The 22,465-nt window shown below is 44.9% G+C and overlaps 1 protein-coding gene across 2 annotated transcripts in view; it reads left to right on the forward strand.

Moving 5' to 3' along the window:
- ARHGEF9 (Cdc42 guanine nucleotide exchange factor 9) overlaps positions 1-22,465 on the forward strand; it is a 218,761-nt gene that overhangs the window by 24,746 nt on the left and 171,550 nt on the right. For both annotated transcript variants that reach the window (XM_075053735.1, XM_075053733.1), the window contains exons 2-4: positions 1,579-4,316; positions 10,714-10,861; positions 13,443-13,552. In XM_075053735.1, coding sequence (XP_074909836.1) covers positions 1,647-4,316; positions 10,714-10,861; positions 13,443-13,552 — 2,928 coding nt within the window. In that variant the 5' untranslated portion in view covers positions 1,579-1,646. The remainder of the gene's footprint in view (positions 1-1,578; positions 4,317-10,713; positions 10,862-13,442; positions 13,553-22,465) is intronic.

Below are 22,465 nucleotides of genomic sequence, written 5' to 3' on the forward strand. Positions count from 1 at the left end.
ATCAACCCATGAGCTTTTTCATCTTACGTTTTCCCCCTGTCCTGTTTGGGAAGGGAAAGTAATAGCTTGGTGGAGTGGACATGTGGGAGCTGGCCACAGTCAACCCACCACAGTAGCAAACATTCATTTTTGCTACCCTAAGTACAGTTGGTGCCAAAAACACTTGGCACAACCCCTGTGTCACACCTGTATCGAAAGCCAGATGACTGTTGATCATAAAAAAGCACGATAGTAGTTGTTTCTGTTAAGGTTTTCAACCTCACTTGGCTGTGCTTTGGTTCCTTGGTGCCTCTGCCGTCCATGGAAGTCTCACGGGTTATTGCTTATTGAAGATAGACATGTGGTGGCAAAGTAGAAAGAGAGGCTTATTTGACTGAATGCAAGGGTGAGCCTTTCCTTGTCCATGAGGTGTCCAGGGCAGTAGCAGCTGCATTAATAACCTTTGTTTCAATAGAAATAGTGAGTGTAATGGGTTTTTTTATAGATACAGGGACTGTTCAAGAGCAGTAAGAGTAAAATGGATGAGAGCAGAGAGTGAGCTTCATGCCGTTGTGTCAGAGCACTGCAGTGTGACGGGGGAAAATGGAGTTTTTCTATTGTCAAACCCATGTCTCATGGGCTGTACCCCTTCTTGTTCCTACTCTTGCATCCTTCTTCCACCTGAGAGTCGGATTGGGAATTGAGGGAATTTAACCCCGTTTAGTGCCTGGCATGTAGTTCTGCATGTCACAAAGGTAGACAGCAAACCCAGGACCACCTTATGACGCTGTAGCAGGGAGACAGGGCAGAGGTACACCAGTGGAAGGGAAGCTTTAGGATCTGTACGAGCAGGAGTTCAGATGTATTCCCACAAAGGGTTTGGAGTGGTTTCCATTGCTGTTGCATATAGGGTATTTGTAGTTTTAATTCTGTTCACTTAGGGTGGAACTCACTTGAGGGGAACACATGTGTTTTGTGTAGCATTGAGTGGTGGCCAAGCAGCTTTCATTTAGCAGTCCAGTTCCAGCAAGGGATTTCCTTGCTGGTGCCATAGCTATAGTAGGAAAAACATGGCTTGGATATTCTGTGAGTTTTCTGATATTGTAGTATTTCAGAATTGCATTGGTTCCAGGAAAAGGCTCATCCTGACTTTTCTTTGAATGCCTGCCTGAAGAGACTGAATTCATTGTAAGTGCCTTGCCAGTTCCTGGCAGATGGGGCTGGTGAAGATGACAGTGACATGCGCAGGGACGCTTTACTGTAATTTCCTCTTTTCCTCTCTTTCATGTACTCTGACGTATTTAGAGTCCTAGCGATTTGCAAAACGAAGATGTGATTTATAGTATTCTCTGTATACTTTGTGGTAACTTTATTAATGCAGGAAGTTTATTTGCGGTCACTAAATCTTCAGTCATTTAAATCAGATTTAAGTTGCTTTAAAATTTATAGGGTTTGGGAGCAAAATTTCAGCCTCACTGAAATCAATGGCAAAACCACCACTGCCACTGGGATATGATTTGACCTGTGATACTTTAACAAATATGTCTTCTAAAAATCTTTCTGCTCTTAATTGCATTCCTTTTTTCTTTTTTCCTTAAGTCTTGTGAAGACAACAATCTGAAGACAATGCATCTGTGACCCCTGATACCAGCCTGTGAGTTGGGGCGATGGAAGTTGTAGAGGGCCGCCAGCATACTGGTCCCGTGATAGCTCCAAATGGATATGCAAGCAGGATTTTCCAAGCAAACATGGAGGAAGGGAGTACTGACACACTGGAGGTCTGTGGTGCTGAGCGCTGCACCTCCAGCGATGCAATCTCAAATGAACGGGAGGAAGCACCCAGGTATAAGAAGGCGACCAAGGGCAACCGGATCTGGAATTTTGTTAGACGAAGGAAAGGACTCTCTACGAATAAAGGAAGACCCCAGTCCATGATCCTACTGGGAGTTACCTCTGAAGTCTCAGAATTAAAAAAAACATCCTTCTTGGACAGGGTAAGGCCATTAAAAAAGGGAAGAACCTCCAGGATGCCTAAGAATGTGGATTTGAGAGCATCCAGAGTTCAGGTTGCTTGTGACCCTGAGGAGGACCATCAAGCCAGCGGGCAAAGAGCTGTCTACAGGGTTAAGAAACTGGGTGACAGTCGGAGGCCCTCCCGCCACTCATATGCGGGGTACATTGACGATTTGGATTCTTCTTTTGAAGACATAGAACTGAATATCAGCATTCCTGAAACTGATGCCAATGAAAGTAAATGTCTCAGGGATATTAGTGTCAGATTACACAGTGAAGATAATGATAGTAACTGCCATAGAATACCAGCTAGAAAGAGCGAGTCTTTGAATTTTGAAAACTTTAAGAGTCCTGCAATTACAGAAGGGGACAATCAAAAGAGGTGTACTGTGCTCCCACAGGAGAGCAGAAGAGGAAGAAGCTCTGATGTCTGGAGCTATCTGAAAGGAATTTCATTAACTAGCAAAGATAATTCAAAGCTTCCAGATCAAAGGGCTGAAACCAATTTCCAGAACTTAGAAAATATAACTGATCATTCTACTCCTTATTTCGACTTTGATATGAGATGTGAGGAGAATCTCAGCCAGCGGAAAAAATCAAACAGTGCAACCAAAGCCACTCACTTTGGGGGTGTTGTGAGGTTCTTCACCAGTGTGGCCGAGGCGGCTCGGAGGCTGCGAGGCTCCTCAAGGGCATTTTCACCTGATGAGAAAAGGCCTCAGCGGAGTTTCCGAAGCTGGAGGCAGGATGTTACCTCCCACAAGGAGGACTTGGTTATCGAGAACGAGAGTGCGAGGGCCTTCTGCACGGTGGGAGCGTGTCTGCAGTCCCCAGATTCAGGCACATGGGACAATCTGAGCTTTGAGAGTTTGGTAGGGAAGGAGCCCATGCAGCACTGCAAAACCACAGGAGTGTCACAAGACATTGGTTCCTCTGCCCTGGGCAGCGAGAATGATAGATTTAATGAAACATCACTTTCTCCCTTTGGGCCAGAACCATCCATCTCCCACCTGCCAGAGCTTGCAGATGACTGTTTCACTGAGGTAAATACTAAAGACCCCTCCGAGGATCTGATTGACATTCCACAGACAACTCCCACTAAACAGATTCAGGATTTGGGCAGTATTCCAGAGAAGACAGAGGTTGTGGGTGGGGACCTGCCATGTTCTCAAGGTCTTCCTGTGAATAATCTGGATACTGCAGACCTGGGCCATTCTTCAGCTGCAGATGGTGACTTTTCTGCAGTAACCGAGGCTCTGATCCACCTTCCACAGACATTGCTGACTAAACTTGACACTGAGGACATGGCATGTGTTCCAGTGATTGCTAAAGACATGGATCCATCTCCAGCAGTGGCTCGGGAGCTTTCAAAGACAGAACTGGACTTGCAGGACTTGAGAAATCCTGAGCTGCCTTGGCAAGACTTGTCTAGAGGTGAGCTGGGGATTCGAAACTCTGGGAGTACTCTGGAGAAGACACAGGCCATGGGCAGGGACCTGCCATGTTCCCAAGGTCTTCCTGTGAATAATCTGGATACTGTGGACTTGGGCCATTCTTCAACTGCAGATGGTGACTCTTCTGCAGTGACCGAGGCTTTAATCCAACTTCCACAGCCATCGCTGACTAAACTTGATACTGAGGACATGGCATGTGCTCCAGTGGTTGCTAAAGTCATGGATCCATCTCCAGCAGTGGCTCAGGAGCTTTCAAAGACAGAACTGGATATGCAGGACTTGAGAAATCCTGAGCTGCCTTGGCAAGACTTGTCTAGAGGTGAGCTGGGGATTCGAGACTCTGGGAGTACTCTGGAGAAGACACAGGCCATGGGCAGGGACCTGCCATGTTCCCAAGGTCTTCCTGTGAATAATCTGGATACTGTGGACTTGGGCTGTTCTCCAGCTGCAGATGGTGACTCTTCTGCAGTGACTGAGGCTCTGATCCACCTTACACAGATGAACCTGACTAAAGAGATTCAAGACACTGGTAGTACTCTGGAGAAGACACAGGTCGTGGGCAGGGGCAGGGACCTGCCACGTTCTCAAGACCTTCCTGTGAATAATCTGGATGCTGCAGACCTGGGCTGCTCTCCAGTTGTTGATGTTGACTTTTCTGTAATGACTTTTTTAAAATGTGCCACAGTTGAAGGACAGATTTTAGAGCAGACTGATTGCCGCATTAAAAAGCGTGGAACCACTTCATTTGTAGAACAAAACTCTGTGGAGGTAACGGACAGCGGGGAACAGTTTAACTGTAACGACGAGTGCCATCCGTTCCAAGTGCACATCTCTAGAATTGTCTCCTCTGGACGGCTCAAAAACGGAAAGGTATGAGTAACTTTTACTATAATATTTTCAATAAGACCATGCTGTTATACATCTTATGAGGATGCTTTGCACTTGCAAGCATTTTTATGTATCCCTCATTGGGGTTTTCAGTTAAGTAGGCTGTCATATGAATGATGGCAGTAGATACAGCTTTTATATAAGTTTGAGAGGAGCGAGTTAACTGGCATATCCCTAAGCTATTAGTGTAAACCTCCAGAGCTGCTCTTCCTATGACCCTTTGGCCATTTGTTTCTATCAGTGTGTCTAGAAGAAGGCTGTAGCAGAAGTTTATATATTTGTAGGCACTACCGTTAATTTTTTTCCTCTCTGCATTTAGTTAATTTGAAGTAGAAACTTTTAAGAAGAGTGCTTTCGAAAAATTTAGAGTTTTGAAGTGTGCTGTGGACAAACGGCATTCAGCAATTGCACTGTGGCCCTTGGGTTTTCTTACCTAAAAAAGTAGTAGGGGTGGTGGTTGTTGATTTTTGTTAGGTGGTGCTGGTTACAACACAGCATCTAGAATACCAGAGTCCTGGCACGCAGTGTAAGAACAGAGGAAAAAAAAGAAGGCCCATGTCCTGTATAGCTCATCAGATCATTTCTCTGGCAGATCTAAATGAGCTCTCTCCCTGCTCCAAACCTGTCAGAAGTTGTGTGGCCTCAATAGTTTGGTGCTGAGCCTGTAGCAGAAAGCCTTGCCAAGGGGCTGGGTGCATAATGTGAGCAAATGCCTTCTTAATGTGACTACACGCTGAGTCGGGGTCTGGTCAGAGCTGCCTTGCATCTGTTTCTACACAAAATGACATAGCCTTTTGGGATGTTAAATATCCATCCCTAGGTGAAAAGTGGGCAATGGTGGTGGCTCTAATGATGGCAGTGCATTCCTGTTTGTTACAAGGAAGTCTTTCAAGCCATTAAGATTGTCAAAACATTTGAGTGGACATTACATTTTGCACTAGGTTCTGGGTATTACAAATCTGTCTTGTCCAGCTTAACACTAGGAAACCTCAGAAGTCCCATGGACAAGGGAATCATACATGCAGGTTGAGAAAAGGCCTCCCGAAACAATAGACTCCCCCGTTAACTCTCAGCCTATCGCTGTAGCACCTGTGCATGTATCTTTGTGTGTGGAGCAGAAATCTGTGAGTGGTGAGCAGTAGCAGTCATATCAGCTGTGCCAGGCTTGTGTTGCTCTGTGCCAGTTGTGGAATCAGTACAGGTTTGTGGAGAAACCACGGTAGGACCATGGCGAAGCCCAGCTGTTCTCTTTTGGATCCCTGCTGATTAGCTGAGACTGAAATGATGACTTTTTTTTTCAAGATGCCAGGTAGGGAAATTGGGTCAATTTGTGAAGAAACTTTCTCCTTTCCTTTTGGGCTTGGAGTGACCAGAGATGTTACAGAGGTGATGACATTGTTCCCTGTTGGAATAGGGGTCACTGTAACTTCTGAGCCAAGAGGGGAAGTGTTTGAAAATTGGCAGCAGATTAGAAATGCCGGGGGAAAAAAATCTGAACTTCTGACTCCCAGCTAGAATGGGCAGTACCATTGTTAGTTATTCCTGGATTTGTTTTTCTGCTCCATTTTGTGTAATACAAAAAAATAAAGACAGCTCGCTGTGTAATTCCAGGCACTTATGAAGTGGGGTGAATAGTGGTTAGTCACTTCTCGTGGTCTCTGAAGAAATGTTTTTAGGAGGAGCTTGAATGAGAGGGCTGCGGTTTGATATCCCTTCACAGGGACCAAGCTGAAAGTATTCTGGGCAGGAGCAAGATAACAGAGGCACGAAAGGATTGAGTGGAGCAGAGGAAAATATTGGCACTCTTTTCCTAGATCAGCCACATCTCTGCTAGCTGAGGGCAATGGCTGCATGCCTAATCGCAAAGCTCTTAGGGCAAAATCTGAGCAATTTCCCAGGTCAGCTGTGTGAACAGGAGATGCAGTAAGCCCCAGCTCAGCTGTTGCAGCTTACAAACATTACCAAGAAACTTAAATATGGTGCTTGAGATAACTGGACAGGAAACCTCCCCCGAGTTCCCGTCGAGTGTGGCGATAGCAGTACAACCTCCGGACTGCCGTGGCTTCCGGCTTCACAGAAGGCCTGCTGCCTTACTAGGCAGAAGCAGCAGTAGGATGGAAGGGAAAGCATACAGCTCGCCCTGGTTGGTGGTAAACACCTTCTGCATCCCAGAAACTTGGGCTAGAGATTTAGAAATGCGCAGTGATCTGCTGGCAGCATCAAACCCAGAGCAGTTAAGATTGAGGCTAACGAAAGGACACCCTTGGATAGGAAGGGACCTAGAGAGTCCTCCAGCAGCTCCAGTAACAAATGTCCTGAGATACCCGAGGGATTTGCTTGCCTATCTCCCATCAGGGAGTGGCACTCGGAAACGTTTTACCAAAAATAAACATGCGAGAGGAATAACTTCAGCCTGAGCGTGACAGTAGCAGCAAACTCCAGCCTGTTATTGTTTTAGGGCTAAATCCAGCTCTTTGCTGGCACCTGTTCACCAGTACAGTTGTTGGCCCTCCTGCCTCCACTCCAGGCTGCTCTGCGTTAATTGAAGGATTTGTATTTCAAGTGAAATGCTCAACCACAAGTAGGGAGAAGGTGCTGCCAGGATGGGGTGGCTTGGCATGGTCAGCTGCTGTAAGCCAGCGCTCTGGCAGTTTTGAAGTGTGCTTGCAGCGTAGAGCAGAAGTAGCTCAAGCACATATCCCACAAAAAGCAAAAAAGCACTGGTTCTCACTGAGGCTCCCTGCCTGAATGTGTTAGGAGACGGTATAAGAGATTGAGGCTGGTGTAGCACAAAGGGTGCTGGAGTGGGATTTAGGGGACCTGTGCATTGGTGCTAGCAGTATAGCAAACCTGTTTGGCTGTATTCTCCTGCAGTTAATGCCCCTGTCTCTTGCTTTCCTAGTCTTGCCTTTTAATATTTTCATGTCTTTAGGCAGGAGCTGAGTGATGTTACAGACAAGTAACAGCTCAATAGGATTTGATCTTAATGCTGTAAAGGAAATAGCATTACAGCAGCATTTAATAAGAAGAGCAGCTATAGAAAGTTAGAAAACCACTTCTCAAACTGTCCTCCTGCCTAGTTGCTTTCAGACCCCATCCCAACTTCTCATTTGTTCCAGGAACTTGTGAAACAGTGGAGACAAAAACATTTTGGAGAATTGAACAGTAGAGGTCAAAACAGATTGTCAATTAGAAATGAATTACTGATTGCACCTTTCACACTGCTGCAACTCTGGAGTGAAAGTGCCTTCCTTATTTTGAGAGGTAGATATGAGAAATTAACTGAAAGATGACATGGAAGTTTTACCAGATTTTGGCCAGTTTAAGGCTCTCACTTGCAAACTATAAAAGTCTCCGTTTTCCATGTCCCCACTGAAGTGAGTTATCCTCATCCCACCTCTGAAAACACCACAGCATCCCAACAGGGAGAATGCTGCTGCAGGGAGTTAGGCAAACCTCAGAATTTCTATTTGACCACTTCCGGTAGCTTGAGATGATGATTAGGCGGAAGGAAGCTTTGATACCACATAGGACTACTTTGTGGTTCCAGCATTTCCATTGGGGTTTCAAACCACCTGATGTGTCCTTGGACAGGGTTTGGGGGGGATTTGATACCACCTTTTGGGAATGACATGAGGAAAGGTTGCAAAATATGCATTTGACTTCATATTTCAGGCACCAGTTTAGAGTTTTTAGGACCCAGAAACTTGATTCAGGCTTATTGCTGGCAGAGAGATCCTCCCTGTTCATCTCGGGGTCACACACAGGGACTGGGCACTGCAGAGCATTTCGGCTTGTGTCACTCTTGCAGTGAAGGAGCAGAGGGTTTTCACTGCAGTCTTTCTATGCCCTCTGCTGGCTTATTTGTGAAATAAGAGTTTATTTTTATGGAACAGAAAACCTTATCTTTTCCTTTAGGATTTTGAATTTTATCTCAAAAAGGTTTACAGACTGGAGCTTGCTGCTGGCCATTGTGGTTGCACATAGGCACCACTTGGCTTTGTGATGCCATTTTCTGGGGGAATTATGATTGCCAGAAGTGTGAAAATGAAATTTCCACAGGCTTGTCAACCTGGGCAAAAGGTATGCATCCCATAGGATGAGGTGCCAGGCTGACGTGGGGTGCCCCAGGTTTCCGAGCCAGTTTGGTTTCAGCGCTTTGTAAAGGGCTCTCTGATCAAACTCCCTTCTTGGCATCACAGCGAATGGTTGCAGATGTTTCTCTTGAGCAGCCATTGAGTTTGTTCCTCTGAGTCCTGTACTTAGGAGCCAGCCTGTCCAGGTGCCACAAAGGCGCTCCCCGTTGCAGAGCGTGGTAACGCTGTGAGTGGCCCATACTGATGGCGCAGGATCGGTGCTCTCACGGCGTTACTAGGTTTTGTGATTTCTGTGCAATAGCTGCACACTGTGTTGCTGTGTGTGGGAAAATCAGAGACTCTCCCTGTGTGGTGGGTCTGACTGGAAGCACAGGATTACTGATTTGCCTGAGTGTGCGCATGCCAGAGGATTTGTTTGCAGATTTGTTATCTGATAGCTGGGGCATATCTCAGATCCTCCCACAGGTTTGGAGTTTTACTTTAGTGCAGCAGCTGCAAGTGCCTTTTCACGAGAGGAAGATACAGCAACTTTCTTTTTCTGTGTTTGATGAGAAATTGCAAGTGATGTGCAACAAGTTCTCATAGTGACCTTTAGCTTGAGATTGTTTTACTGTCTCTCTGCTACAGAACATTTTGGGAGCAGCTGCAGAAATGGGACTGCTGTGTTGATTTGTCTTTTCTCTCTCTGTTCTGTTGAATGACATTAACCAGGAAATGGGTATTTCTGGGCGTTGATCTTCACAGCTCCCTACATCACCTGGTTATTGGCAGTAAACTGGATTGTGTCTCAGCCTACTGCTGGTAGTTGTGCTTACAAAAGACTTCATAGTCCTTGCGAATTAAGAAATAGTACTTTACTTTCTAAATCCTGCTGTTGCCAAAAGAGCACTATACTCCTGTCTGTAGCGAGGTATGATTTAGTTGCAGAATGAAGATTCTGTGTATTTATGGCTTTTAATATGGTTATGTCTGACAATCATCTTATTTTTAGAGGAGACAAAACCTCTATCTCCAAGCTGTTCAGATTTTTGTATTTTTAATAACCATGAGGTGCTAGCAAAATCTTGAATTAAAGCCTATATTTAGTGCTATCTATAGTGGGGTAGGGTTTTTTTGGAAACATATTTTTAGCATTGTCAGGGAAAGGCAGTTGAGTTTACAAAGCTGATAGGCTTTACATGTATATATAATCATCCACTGAGCACATGGATAATTTGGATTTCCACATGTCTTCTTAAAATACTTGTTGGGTCTTGCCTTCATCTAGTTTCCAGTCTCAAAATTTACACCAGGCCACCTCCTGCAATCCTTGGTGCTGTCAGAATAGTGATATGAATGGGGACCTCTGGGCATTGCTGGCCTATGTGCTAAAAGGACTATATGTCCAAAACTTCTCTGGGTGGAAGGTTTTCTTTGGCTTTTACCTTCTTCCAGGTGTTATCCAGTCAACAGAAGTGTACTAGGACACTGGACACAGTCCTGGTAGTGGGAGTAGGAAATGGGAGATCAAGCCTTAATTCATCCACAGACTCCCACTGTGCCTTTGGGGTAATTACGGCCTGTCCACTTCGTTCTTAATCTGTAAATAAAGATAGTAGCATGTCAGTAAAAACTGGGGCTGCTGGAGACTTGAGGACAAATACACTAAACCATATGAGGCACTCGGTTATTAGCAGGGCCGTGGAGGTCTGACAAATCTGTCCCTAATTGAGTCTAGAAGCCTCCCAGTGAGGACCGCCTCCTGTTTTCTTCTCCTGACCTTTGTAAACTGATTTTTCTGCTGATTTCTTCACTCTTAAGATTATACACAAGACTTCCTCGGTGTCACATGTCACAGAATAAAGTTAAAAGTAGGAGTTTGAATTGTGATTTTTTTAAAAAATAAAATTCCATTCTGCAAAACATTGCTGTACAAGTTGTCTCTTTCAGGATCTTTTCCTCCTGAAACAGAATAAAAGTTGGAGTCACCCCAAAGTGGGGGAAACTCCAACATTTTTCTCCAGTTAGCCACTAAGTGCCACTGCAAGTTGTTGGACTTAAACACTGTGAGCTGTGTTTAAGTATGAGCCCCATGCAATGGCAGTTAGGGTACTCCAACACCAGAGCTGTCAAGTCTTAATCTTTCAGTCAAAAAAAATGAAGCGGGTGCAGATTGCAGTGAGAAAGTCTGAGGTGTGTTGCACTGTCCAGAAAACTATATGTATTATTATATGTTCTGTGATTGCTTTGTCTGAGGTTTGACACATGATGGTAAAATTCTTCTCTGACCCTTTTCTTGCCAGCCGATGTCTCATCCTTCTCAACCATCCCCACAAGCACCACCCTTCAAGGTCCTTGTGGAGAGATGTCGCTCCGAACCCCTCTCCCAGAGCACCCCGATGGGGCTGGACCAGGTGGGAGGACGCATGCAGCACTTGCTCAGAAGACGCGGTGAGTAGCTTTGAGGTGTTTTTTGGTCTCATCCTGCAGAGCAAGCGAGGGGCAGTATGGGTTGAAAAGTCAGAAATGTGGCTTGCATCCATGCTTGTTACAACCCTGGGGCCAGGTGAGGGAGCTCTGTTAGCCACATGCTAAGGAGTTTCTGAGCACAGTCCCTATAAAGTCCCTATAATTTGGTTATGAGAAGATGAAAAGATAGGCACATAAGGTGTAAAAGCTGTTCAGCAACTTCTGTGCGAGTTTTCATTTCGTAGTTTCCTCTTGGCTTTCTGTCCTCTTACCAGCCTCTGTTGTGAGTGCTTGCCATTTGGAGGTGGCAAGTGGTGATGGATACTGAGATCACAACTCAAGTCTGATGTTTGTTTGGAAACACAGCAAGAAGTGAGGTTTTTTTCTCCTATGCTTGGGTGCTCTTCCTTATCAAGAAGAGAATCTCATGAGCCAAAGACTATGATGAGCTATCCTCTGCATTTGTATTGCTCAAAACGATGCTAGAGAAAGCACTACAGAATGTATTTGTTGGAAGGGTCTTGTGTTGGCAGGTAAATAGGCTGATGGTTGAATAGATGACATCATTTTTTGAACCTCTAATTAAGAAGATTGATAATTAGAGTAAGGAAATTATTCCCTGAAGGGATGCTGCTAACACCAAGAATCTTGTGATTTAGCAATGGGCAAGTACGGGAGTGCTGCCAGACTGCTGGCATTGCTCAGGAGCACACAGGGGATGGTTAATGGATGGTGGCAGCACATCAGGGTTAAGAAGAACTAGGAAGGAAAAGCCAAAGTGGCTGCCCCTTTAATTGATGACTCTTCTGTCAGGGTGCACACATTTCAAATGCATGGGGAGTAACACACGCATCTCTCAATGTGAGCATTACTGTGTTTGCACATTGCTCCTGAGTGCTACTATATCGGCACGTTGCCTCTGGAGCCTGATAGCAGCCTCTTGCTATAATCGGCACTTGCACTGCAGCTTGATTTTCTGCGAGTCTAGAAAGTGAAACGCGTGTTGCTAAAAATAACAGCAGGCTGCCTGCGTCAGCATCGCGTTTAGGAAATAGGTCTCAGTGCAATCTCTCTCCCAGCAACACTGGAAGAAAATCAGGATTGCTGCCCACCCAGCCATTCCAGGGCTGCAGCAGGGTCCCAGCTCTGCTGCACTCTGTGCTGCTGTCCTGGGCAGAGCAGAGTCCCCAACTATTTTATTTGGGGGCAAGGAGCATTTAGTGTGTGTGTGTTTTGCCCCTGTAAGGTAAAGGTGACCTGAACCCCAGGAGCGGGGGTGTGGATCTCCGCTCTCCCAAAGCCTGGGACCGCTTACCCTTCGTTATCTGGTTTCAAACCCCTCAGGACTGACACAGTCTGAAACTTCTGCCTGGGTTAGAGGTGCGTCAGGGAAAAGAAAATTAGCGTTGTGCATCTTTCAGGGAAGAATTCCAAAATTTGGCTGTTTTCTGTAGATGCTTTTCTCCATGAATGGGATGACAAGCCTCCAGGGGATGGGAACACACATAGGTGTGTGTGTATACATACGCAGGCACATATATATGCGCTGCCCGGACCATGTGCACCTGCTGACAGGAGCCTGTGCTGGCAGCTGCCAGGAGGGCACGAGTGGTGCTCAGCTCTGTTTCCTTCCTCCCAGTGGCTGTCACTCCAGGCTAGGGGGACATGAAGAGTCTGACAGAAGAAGGGATTAAAATCTAACCTTGCCAAATGTGGGAGGGAAAACCCCTGGTCTCACACAGAATGCCAACTTCATCCCAAAAACAGAGGGATAGGATGGGGAGCTGAAAATGTGGGTTGATTAGAAAAGCAGACCTTAATTTTGAAAGGTGAATTGCCAGCCCTCCTCCACCATTTGCCGCTTCTTTACAAGCTGTTTTGTGCTTGGGTATGTACCATCTGTAAGGCCAGGCTGAGATTTGGTGTAAATGGTGTAGCTTGCTTAAAGCTAGATCAGAATTGCATCTGTGAGGGATTGGCCTGAAATGCTTGGGGTGAGAAGTAGCCCAGTTTCTTTGAAAAACAGCTTTTATGGACTTTTCCATTTTTGTTTTCTGCATAAATTCGAGGAGCTGTTTCTTTTTCAAGGCATTGCATCATATGGACCACAGCAACTGTAAAGCTGGGATTTTTCTGCAGGTCCAAACTGCAGAGGTGCTGTTGGCAGTTATGACCCAAGGAGCTATTGCACTTTTAATTCTGGTACATGCAGATGAGGCTTTTGTGCTACCTAGTGCTCCTGGGAGAGTATTCTGGCTTCACACCCAGCTTGTCTGACCCCACCTGCTTACACCACCTCTGAATTTGGCTCTCGGCTCTTAGTTTGTGCCTGCGTTTTTGTAGTATCCAAGCTGCACTATTTTTCTTGTATCCCAAGAGCACTGAATAAAAGCACCTAAATATACTCTCTGCTCTCTTTTTCTAAAGAAGAGGTTGAATGAGTCTCTTGCAAACAATTTTGTTTCTTTCATTTAAAAGAACAGCCTCCGCCCCCAGCCTGAGCTAAAGCACAGCATTTATCTTTTGTCATTCCCTTTTTTTCCTGTGGATTTTATCCTGGCAGCTGAGAACGAACAGTCTTCAAAGACTCTGAAGGTGCGCGGGAACTGCAGGAACGGTGGACGTCGATGGAACCTCTTCAAGCCTGGAGCTGAGAAGCTGCAAATCAGTAGGGTAAGGTGTTGTTTGAAATATGCCTCTGCCTGCTTCAGGGGTAGTATTTACCTCCCGCATGTTTAGCCTCGGAAACTAACAATATGCTTTACTAACAGATTCCTGAATGTGTGGTTCCTTCAGCCACAGATGGGGATTTTTTTTGTTATTAGAGTTATTTTGTAGCAATAAAAGAATGGGTGCGTTATCCTTCCCCCCGGATTAGTTTCCCTTCAATGTATATTGAAGGCTTTATGGTGTAATGGAGGCATTGGGCCTCCCATTTCTTTGGCTGAGTGTTCCTTGCAGGTGGAGGAAACTGTGTGACATTTCAGATCACCTATAGATTTGCTCTGTGTTTTTGATGATTTTTTTTTTTCTTTCCCTTTTTAACCATGTGTCCTTTGGGTTTGGTACTGCTACCAGCACCATCCCTGTGACAAATTCATGTCACTGATTCTTTCCCAAAGTGTTTTGCAAATATAGGCACAATCCACTTTGTTCTTTTTTTGTGAGTGATGCTTCTAGCGGGGGAAGTTAAAGCTGTTGTGGGCCTGGGGATGTCCTTGTCTTTCTCTGGGAAAAATTCAGAAAAGATGGCAAAAATTGTAGCATTCATCTGATACGTTTCCTTCCTTGGTGGGGGGTTGTTTTTCATCTATGCTATGCTGTGCATTTGAAGTCAGGAGACTTTGGTTATTCCATGGTCTTGTTTTGGATTTGTATTACTTGTGCATCTTGTATCACAGGTACCCAACATATAAGACTCTGAGTTGTCAAAAAAACAACAGATTTGCTAGCTGGCAACTAACGTGATACAAGGAGAGTTTTCTAGTGAATAGGGCAGAAGAGGTTTAGCCCTTGTTGTTCCTCTAGGGCAGACAAACAAAGGATGATCTGGGAGCCAGGAATTTCCCTGCTGGAATCGAGGGGGAACTGACCTTCTGCAGTTGTGTCTCTGTGGCTCTTTCCCTCCCTGTTAATGTCCTTCCTTACCAGTCCGTTATTGTATTCATTTTCCCTTTGATATTTGATGAACTGCCTTCCTGAGATGTGATTTCCAGGGAGGACCTGGCCTTTGTGTCTGTTTTTCCATCATGGAAGCAGTAAGTTGGCAGTGAGACTGACTTCTCCAGCCTGCTTGTGTTGGGTGTTGGCTTCCAGGGAACACGTGTAGGGATGGACCACTGGTATTTCAGTCACTTGTGACTTTCTGGAATGCCATCTTGCATCACTTCTGTTTTCTTTTCTGATTTTTTTGTGGGCTGAGATACAAGCTAGAGGATAGATAGACAAGGAGTTCAGCCCTTCCTTTTCTCTCCCTTCCCTTGTTTCCCAGACATAAACTGCTTCTTTCAACTCAGGAAGGCTGTTTTGCTTATAGGCATGCTGAACATCTAAGCTCCTGAAAGATAAAATCATCCAAATTCAATAGAGCTGTTTGTCCTCAGGGCCAGAATAAAGGCAGGCAACCGAAGAGTTGCTGTTACAGCAATGAAGTATCCTGTTGCACAGTATGCAAGCCCTACCTCGGAATATCATCAGGTGTGTTATTCATTTCAGGACCTGGTGCTGACCAGTGCATGGATATGTTTGGTCTACCTTAATTAAACACTTTCTTAATCTCTTAAGAGGAGCCGTATGTTTTGCAGCCTTCATAGCTGTCCTTCAGGCCCTGCTTGGAAACCGGGGTGCTATTCTGTTTTGACACAGTACTGAATGCATGAGAAACAAGATGGTCTGTGTCCTGAGTCATCTCAATAAAAACGGACCTCTTTCTGATTGCAAATAGAGCCTGACATTAGAGCACCCTTACAAAGGCAGCAGAAAACTGAAACTTCAGCAAACCAAAAATACTGCTGAAGTTCAGGAAGGGTTAGTTAAGAAACTTTGCTTCTCCAGTGGTAATATCTAGGAAGGATGTGGAACTGGAAAGTGAAATAAGGTCTGAGTAAGACCTGTGTGTGACGTTTGGCTCAGACACAGGTATGCCAAAGACCCGTGCATTACTGGGACAGAGAATGGGGTTTGGGTGCTGATCAAGATGCCCTCAGAGACTTGTTCAGCCCTGCCATTAGGCAGCTTGTTGCTCAGCCTGAATTATGGCGAACAGACAGGTGTGAAACCTGTGCTGGGGTTTATAAATCAGAGGTACTGTGTTAAGTGCTGCAAGAGTAGGATGTATAAATGTGGCTTACAATAGCAGTGCTGGAAAATTCATCTGTCGCCTCTGCCCCAAGCTGAGTGAAGATCTACAGATCTGTAAATCACCTCTTTGCCAGAAAGGAATTTCTTCTTGGCAAGATTTATAAATTTGAGGTAAGATTTGTGGGCTTGGGTATCTCTTGTCAGGTGCATTCGTTGACAGCTGATGACCAGTCAGAGGGCAGAGCTAGCAGAGAAAGGAGTGAGTGATACTTCCAAACAAGAGGCTGGGCTTCTGCAGAAACAATGCCTGTTTTCCATCTTGAATGGGAATGTGTGAGGTGGAGAGGGCAAGAGGAGACTGGCAAAGCATTGGGCTTGTCTTAGTGGCATTGGTGCCATCTTGGCCCTTGGAGAGATGTGGGTGGTTGTGTAAAAAGAGCATTGGTATCACTACATGTCATTCAAAAATGTGGAGCTGTTGATGGGCAACTGCCTTGTGAACCCTTGGAGGCTGCTCATTTGTTGCTCTGTGCAATGTGCAGATTTTGGCAAAAATCATTCCCTTCCCCTTCCCTTCCTCTCTTTTTCTCTTTTTCTCTTCTTCTCTTTCTCTTTTTCCTTTTTTCCTTGGTAGAGTTGTATGTGTGATTTAGAAATGGCATCTCTTAACTACCTGCTAACCCAGAAGTCTGAGGGCTTCTCTGGGCTGAGAGGCTGATCCTAAGCCCAAGGAGGAATCCCCCTTGTTAAGACCACTGTTTGTCACTGTTGTTTGTCACATCTGGTAACAGAGTCCATCATTTTGCAGCTGGTTGCATCTTAATCCATCTGTCTAGACAGCAGGGATGGCAAAATGCAGTTGCAGAAGTAAGTGGTGGTAGCAGGAAAGGAGAGAAGGGCAAGCATCCAATCCTGTGGTCTCTCTCATCTTCATCCTAGAAATGCACATGTGCATGCACAAACCTGTGTTTTTTCTTACTGCTTGTGGCTCTCTTCTCCTATCAGTCATGCCTAACAAGTTAGCTGTCCTAACAAGTGTGTGTCTGCTAGTCTGGGCACAAGCTTTAGAAATCTTCTATGGAGTAGGTAAGGTTTATTGTTTCCACTTTGTAGGTGGGAATAAGAAAACTGAAGCACTAGAGGGTGGTACATGAAGAACCATGCAATAATTTTTGTTATTTCTGTCCTAATTTCAAGAAGCAGGGAATAAAGAAAATAGGGTTAAACTGAATCAACTTTTAAAAGCTTTCAGTGTTTTGGGGTTTGTTTGTTTGTTTGTTTGTTTTTTTCCAGAAGTACACTTAGCCTGGAAAAAACTCTGAATTGAAACAGTTTATGTGCAAAGCATTTTGTTTGAGCACTTCGGTCATTTAGAGCCTTTGCTTTTATGGGAACAGTTTGGCACAGTCAAGACCAACTTGCATGGGACCTCAAGGTGCCCAAAACAACTGCAGGCTTTGCTGCAGCAGGCAGCTGAAATGCCAAAGAGTAACCTGAAAGGCTGCTCTAGCTCTGATGGGGCCCTTGGCATCTGTCATGCCTCTGTGATTTACTTTCAGGCAGGTCCTGCCAGCTGGGACGTGGCTGATCCCTGCGGACAATGGACAAGGGGAGAAATGTGTTACTTTCTCCAGCCCCAGAGCAATTCTGGGAGATGTTTTATGGTCTGGATGGCAGAAGCAGAGGATGATAATCCCATCCTGGACTGGCTTCATTCTGATCCCAGTCACTGGCCTCTGCTGCTATTTATGAAGGGACTTGTTGCATCTAGTTAGCTGTCCAGTCTAAGTTGTCTCATCTCTTTCCAGAGACAAATGCTGTGCTGATATACTCCAGAAGGAGATTCAGCCCATGTTAAAATCGAAACCATCCTCTCAATGTGTGGAGTCATGTGTGTGTTGGTTCTCTGTAGGCTACCTGTGACTAGAGATTTAATTTTTAGCCTTTAACTTAGCAAAGATGACTGCAAACATTCCTGTTCTCTGCTCCTTTTCCCCCTTCCTGTCTTGTGTGCTCTTGTACGAGGGACTAAAGCCCAGATTTATATGCTGGAGGGAGCCACTGTCTACTTAGTTAGAATGGACACTTTGCATGAGAGCCAGCTTCTTTGACATCCCCTTATACTAATAATAGGCAGTACTGCTGTGCAAAGGTGTTGAATATTCACAAAAACCCCACCAACCTAGTCTGTCTTTTCTCTTCTCTTAAGTCATGAGCTATTTTCAGAGGCTGGTGGGGGGTTGTCATTGCAATGACGGTGGATGTGCAAGTCCACAGCTCCCCAAAGCTAATTTCCCCACTGGTGTGTTTATGAGGAATAGGAAATTCAAACAACGTGCAGCCTTCGAGAGAACAGAGTGAAAGGAAAGTTGATTTGGGTCCTCTCTTGCTCACACTGTGCTGCAATGAATAGGGAATGCTGCTTGATATTCAGTACCAGCTCTCCTGCTTTCTATTTTTATCTTCTAGCATAATGCTGAGTGAGCAATTTGTTTAGTGGGGTTATTTTTTTTCCTATTTGAAATGTGTCCTGCACCATGTTTCTCTTGCCTTGCTACTTAGGGGAGGAAGGGGGTGTGGCACAGATTGTAGACTGCTGCATTCTGATACGTGAGCTGTATGTAATCGTAGTCATTTTTTAGTCCTTCTGTCCATGTGAATAGGCTGATAGAAAAGCATACTCCTGTGGCTTTCCTGGTGCTAATTAGTTTAAATATCAGTGTGCTGGTTACGAGAGGTTTATATGCATGTATGGAGGGCTGCCAGGAAAATACATCCTCTTTGAATTTCTCTTCCCTCATTTTAAACATTCAGTACTTCTGCTGGCAGGGTATGTCTGATCTGTATATTTTTGGGGGGTTTGTTTTATATGTTGGTAAACCTATTATGCTGCTCTACTTAGCAGTGCTCTGAAATCTTTATATAGTTTTTTCCGTTGTTTTCTTCCATGAAACCACTCTTAGCCATTTATAAATGGTTTTTGCAAGTTCTGAAAAACTCTCTCTGTGCAGTATTGTTAAATAAAATGAATAAAAATTGGCTTGCTCATTCAAGAAGGAAGCAGCAATTCAGTCCAGGCTGACAGATCCTGATGCCCCTGTCTCAGAGCCTCGTAACTCTAATGCTGTTATATGGTCCCCGTCTGTCTGTGTGAAGAGTGCTCAGCAAGGACCTCTGAATTAGTGGGGTGTGCAGCAGTGGGCAGCCTTCTAAGCACCTGAGGTCTGATGTGTCTAATCTGGTTTAGTTTATCAACTGGTCAGAGCATGGAGAACATTGAATGAATGTGTATAGTCTCCGGTGAACTCTAGGTCATCCCTAAAACCATTTGCATCCATTTCGCATGAATGGACTGTGCTTTAAACTTGCTCCCCTGTGACTGTGATGAATATTAGTGCAAAATACACTTCAGGATTCCTAGTACCAGAAGTGAGCAGTACTTACAAACTTACCATGCTCTGGTTATTTTGTCTTGCTTGGAAATAACATTTAAGAGTGCTGTGGTTTTGTACAGAGTCGTGCTGGGGGGACATAAGCCTTGATTACTTTGGTGTTACACTAACAGTACCATAGCATGGGTGTTGCTCCACCACACCTGGGTACAGCCAGGGCTTCAGTGAGTGTGAATCCTTACAGGAAAGAGAAGCTTGAAATGACAAAATGGTGAACTTTGAGTTGTGGGTTTCTGTTCTGGGAAGCACAAGAGAGAGATTTGAAGTTCCAGACTTAGAAGAGGTTCTGAGCTGTTTAGAGGTTATATGTAAGCCTATATTAAGAAGAATCTCAGCTTCCAGTTCATTGTGGTCTTTATAGCGCAATTGGACCTTGGGGTGTTTTCTGTGCAACTGCGGGTGGTAGGTACTGCATCCTACATAGTATTAAATGCATGTATAATGGTGACTGTACATAATCACCTCTTCTATAGTTCAAATTAAGCTCTCTATCCTCATCTTAAATTTCAGTTTAGAATGGATCCTTTTCCCTGTTGCTCAGTAGTTCTACCTTGATTGCTCTGCTTCAACTCATTACTCAGCTCTGTCACTGTGTTTCACTCTGGGATATGGTTTATACAAAAGAAGCTTTAATGTAAACGCAATTTGTGTTGCATTGCTAAAACCTTAATGACATTTTGCTTGGCAGCAGTATATACTCTGTGTGGTTTGCCCTTCCCTAGTGCACTATGTTCTCAATAAACTAAAGTCCATGGTAGGTGTAGCATGAAAAATCTCTGAGTAAATATTGGAACAAATGCTTTTGTAGTGCTTCCTAAGCTCTGGCTGCATTTGTGATTCAAGGCCACTGCAGTGTCACCAGTATTTAGCTGAAAAGGAGCTAAATTTGGGAGGGAAAGGCGAAAGCACAGGTCATAGCTTCAAAATCTCTTCTGTAGCTGCTGAGATGTGATTCTGAGATGCATCTTCCATACAAAAGTGCTGCTGAAGTGACTGGCTAGGTGAATACATCCAGAAACCCATCAAGGGATGAAGGGGAAGCAGTTACCATGTATGTGGCTCCCTGTAATCTCAGAAATGAGGTCCGAAGCGCTTCACTGCGTCATCAGACTGACATAGCCAAGGGCAATTCCCTTTCGGCTCCTGTGATGGAGAGCTGCAGTGTGGAGGTGGGAGGGCTGTCCTCTTCCTGTGGTGTTGTGAACTCTGTGCAATTCCACGCTGTGTCCAAAGCTCTTGATCTGTTTCCGTTGACACCCTGGAAAGAACATCTGGGACCATCCCCTCTGCTCCTTTCCCCCACCTGTGCTAATCTGATGATACTCATGTAATGTGGAGGGGATACATTAATAAAAAACAAATACAGTGCACCTAGCCACACTGCTGTGATGCTTTGACTGGCATATGAAAGTCTGGGGTTACAAGGAAGGTGCTGTTGCTTTGGCTGGATTTTGCTCTGTGTTTTGAAATTAGGAAGCTGAAGTAGGGTTTGGGTGACAAGCTGCCGCTACCTAATACTGCAGGTAGGAATAGAGGTCTAATTTTGTCCCTGTTTTTTTCCTACAGAATTATAGTGGTTTTCATACCTGAATTAAACTGAGGACATTAACCCAGCACTGTGCTTGTACTTGGAGAATGAGGAGTATAAAATTAACAGGATGAGAAGCTGCAAAGGGAACTTGGGCATTATATTAGTGAAATCACATGGCCTGCAATGAGCTCCTCAATGAATCAGGGAAAACTTCATCTCTTAATGGACTGCAGAGAATATAGAGAATAACTCCCCTAATAAATCTCTTTCAGTCTCTAATATCTAGGGAAATATATTATCCTGTTGTCCAAAAACCTTGAGAGATCAGTCTTATCTGAACAAGAATAGACATTTCATGTTAGCTCTGTCTGGTGTGATAGGGTCAGCGGTTGCATTCCTGTGCAACTGGAAAAAAGATGGAATAACAGCTGGTTGCAGTACTGCTGTTACCAGTGTTAAATACCATTTGCTATCATAATACCAAGAAAGACTGAATCAGCAGGATGCATTGCAGTATTCTTTGAAGAGTGGGGGAGACTGCAGAGCCTGAACCACCATGAGCTGGCATCAGAGAAACCACCCCCTTGTCAGGGACACAGGACAGAGACTGTGGCCATTGGGGACCACCTTCGGATGGGTCTTTGGCCACTGGCCTTGAACCACTCTCGCCCTCAGCAGTGGATTTAAGTTACACTGAATGGAGAGCTGCTTGGGCATTGGTCGCTTCACAGATGAAGATGTGTTTTCCTGCAAATCTACATGCTAACAAAATGTTGTCTTTTGCAGTTCTGCTTGTCTGCTGTTTCGTTGTGTGGTGGTGTCAAATGTAGGGTTTCTTTCCAGTGATGCTATATATGATTTGGTAAGTGAGAGAAAGGAAAGCAAAATAATTGCTGCAAGCCAGAAAAGGCCTGCTGTAAACCGCAGCTGTAGTGGGATGCCCAAGAAGCAGAATCCTCCAAGAGAGATGAGTCAGTACTGAATGATTCCCCTTTACACTCCTCCTCATACAAGAACTTGCATATCTAAAAGCAGAAATAACTCCACCACTGTCCTTTGTATGACGGGTGCTCCTTAGCTCTCTGCCACTTGACATGCTTCCAAATTTTTACGTGAGTTTGGCTTTGCCTGGAGAAACAAACAGGTCCCACTGCAGCCAGGCAATGATTTGTGACTGCCTTTTAAAGGGGACTTACTATGCTGAAGGGGTACTTGGTGTCTCTGAGATATTTAGATGTGGAAGTGGTATGTCAAATCAGCATCCGCATAATGCTGTGGAAGGGACTGAGCAGAATAGCGAGCAGCATGTTGCCAAGCAGTGACAGGGCTGCCTTGTTGCAGCTGTCTCTCGGGCACTTAAATGGGCTGCAGTCAGGTGATATCCTCTAGAAAGCGGGAAAACAAAGAGAGGAAGGTAAATTAAAGCTTTGCAAGACTTCGCCATAGCAGTGACACACTCGGGTGTCTTGGCAATGATGTCCGTGTTCCTGGAATTGCACAGGGGAATGCTGACAGAAGCTGTCTTGTGGGATTGCCTTTGTCTTGTGAGTGTTGACTCCCAGATGTTCAGCTGTGTGGGCCACTGCTGACTTGAGCACCTCCAGGAAATTTCCACTGTCTTTGCAGTACAACAGACCTGAGCTCTGCACTGTGAGGCTTTCAGTTCCACAGCGATTCCATGAAATGGTTAAGAAGCTAATGCAGTCTTTTGCAAACAGGTATCTTATTTTGCCTCCATCCAGCCTGCTGAAGAGTGTACTGTTAGGTGTTTTCCCTTTAATTGCACTGTGTGGTGCTTCCTGT

Source organism: Buteo buteo, chromosome 22 (genome assembly GCF_964188355.1).
Source record: "Buteo buteo chromosome 22, bButBut1.hap1.1, whole genome shotgun sequence".
In the NCBI taxonomy this organism is placed as follows: domain Eukaryota; kingdom Metazoa; phylum Chordata; class Aves; order Accipitriformes; family Accipitridae; genus Buteo; species Buteo buteo.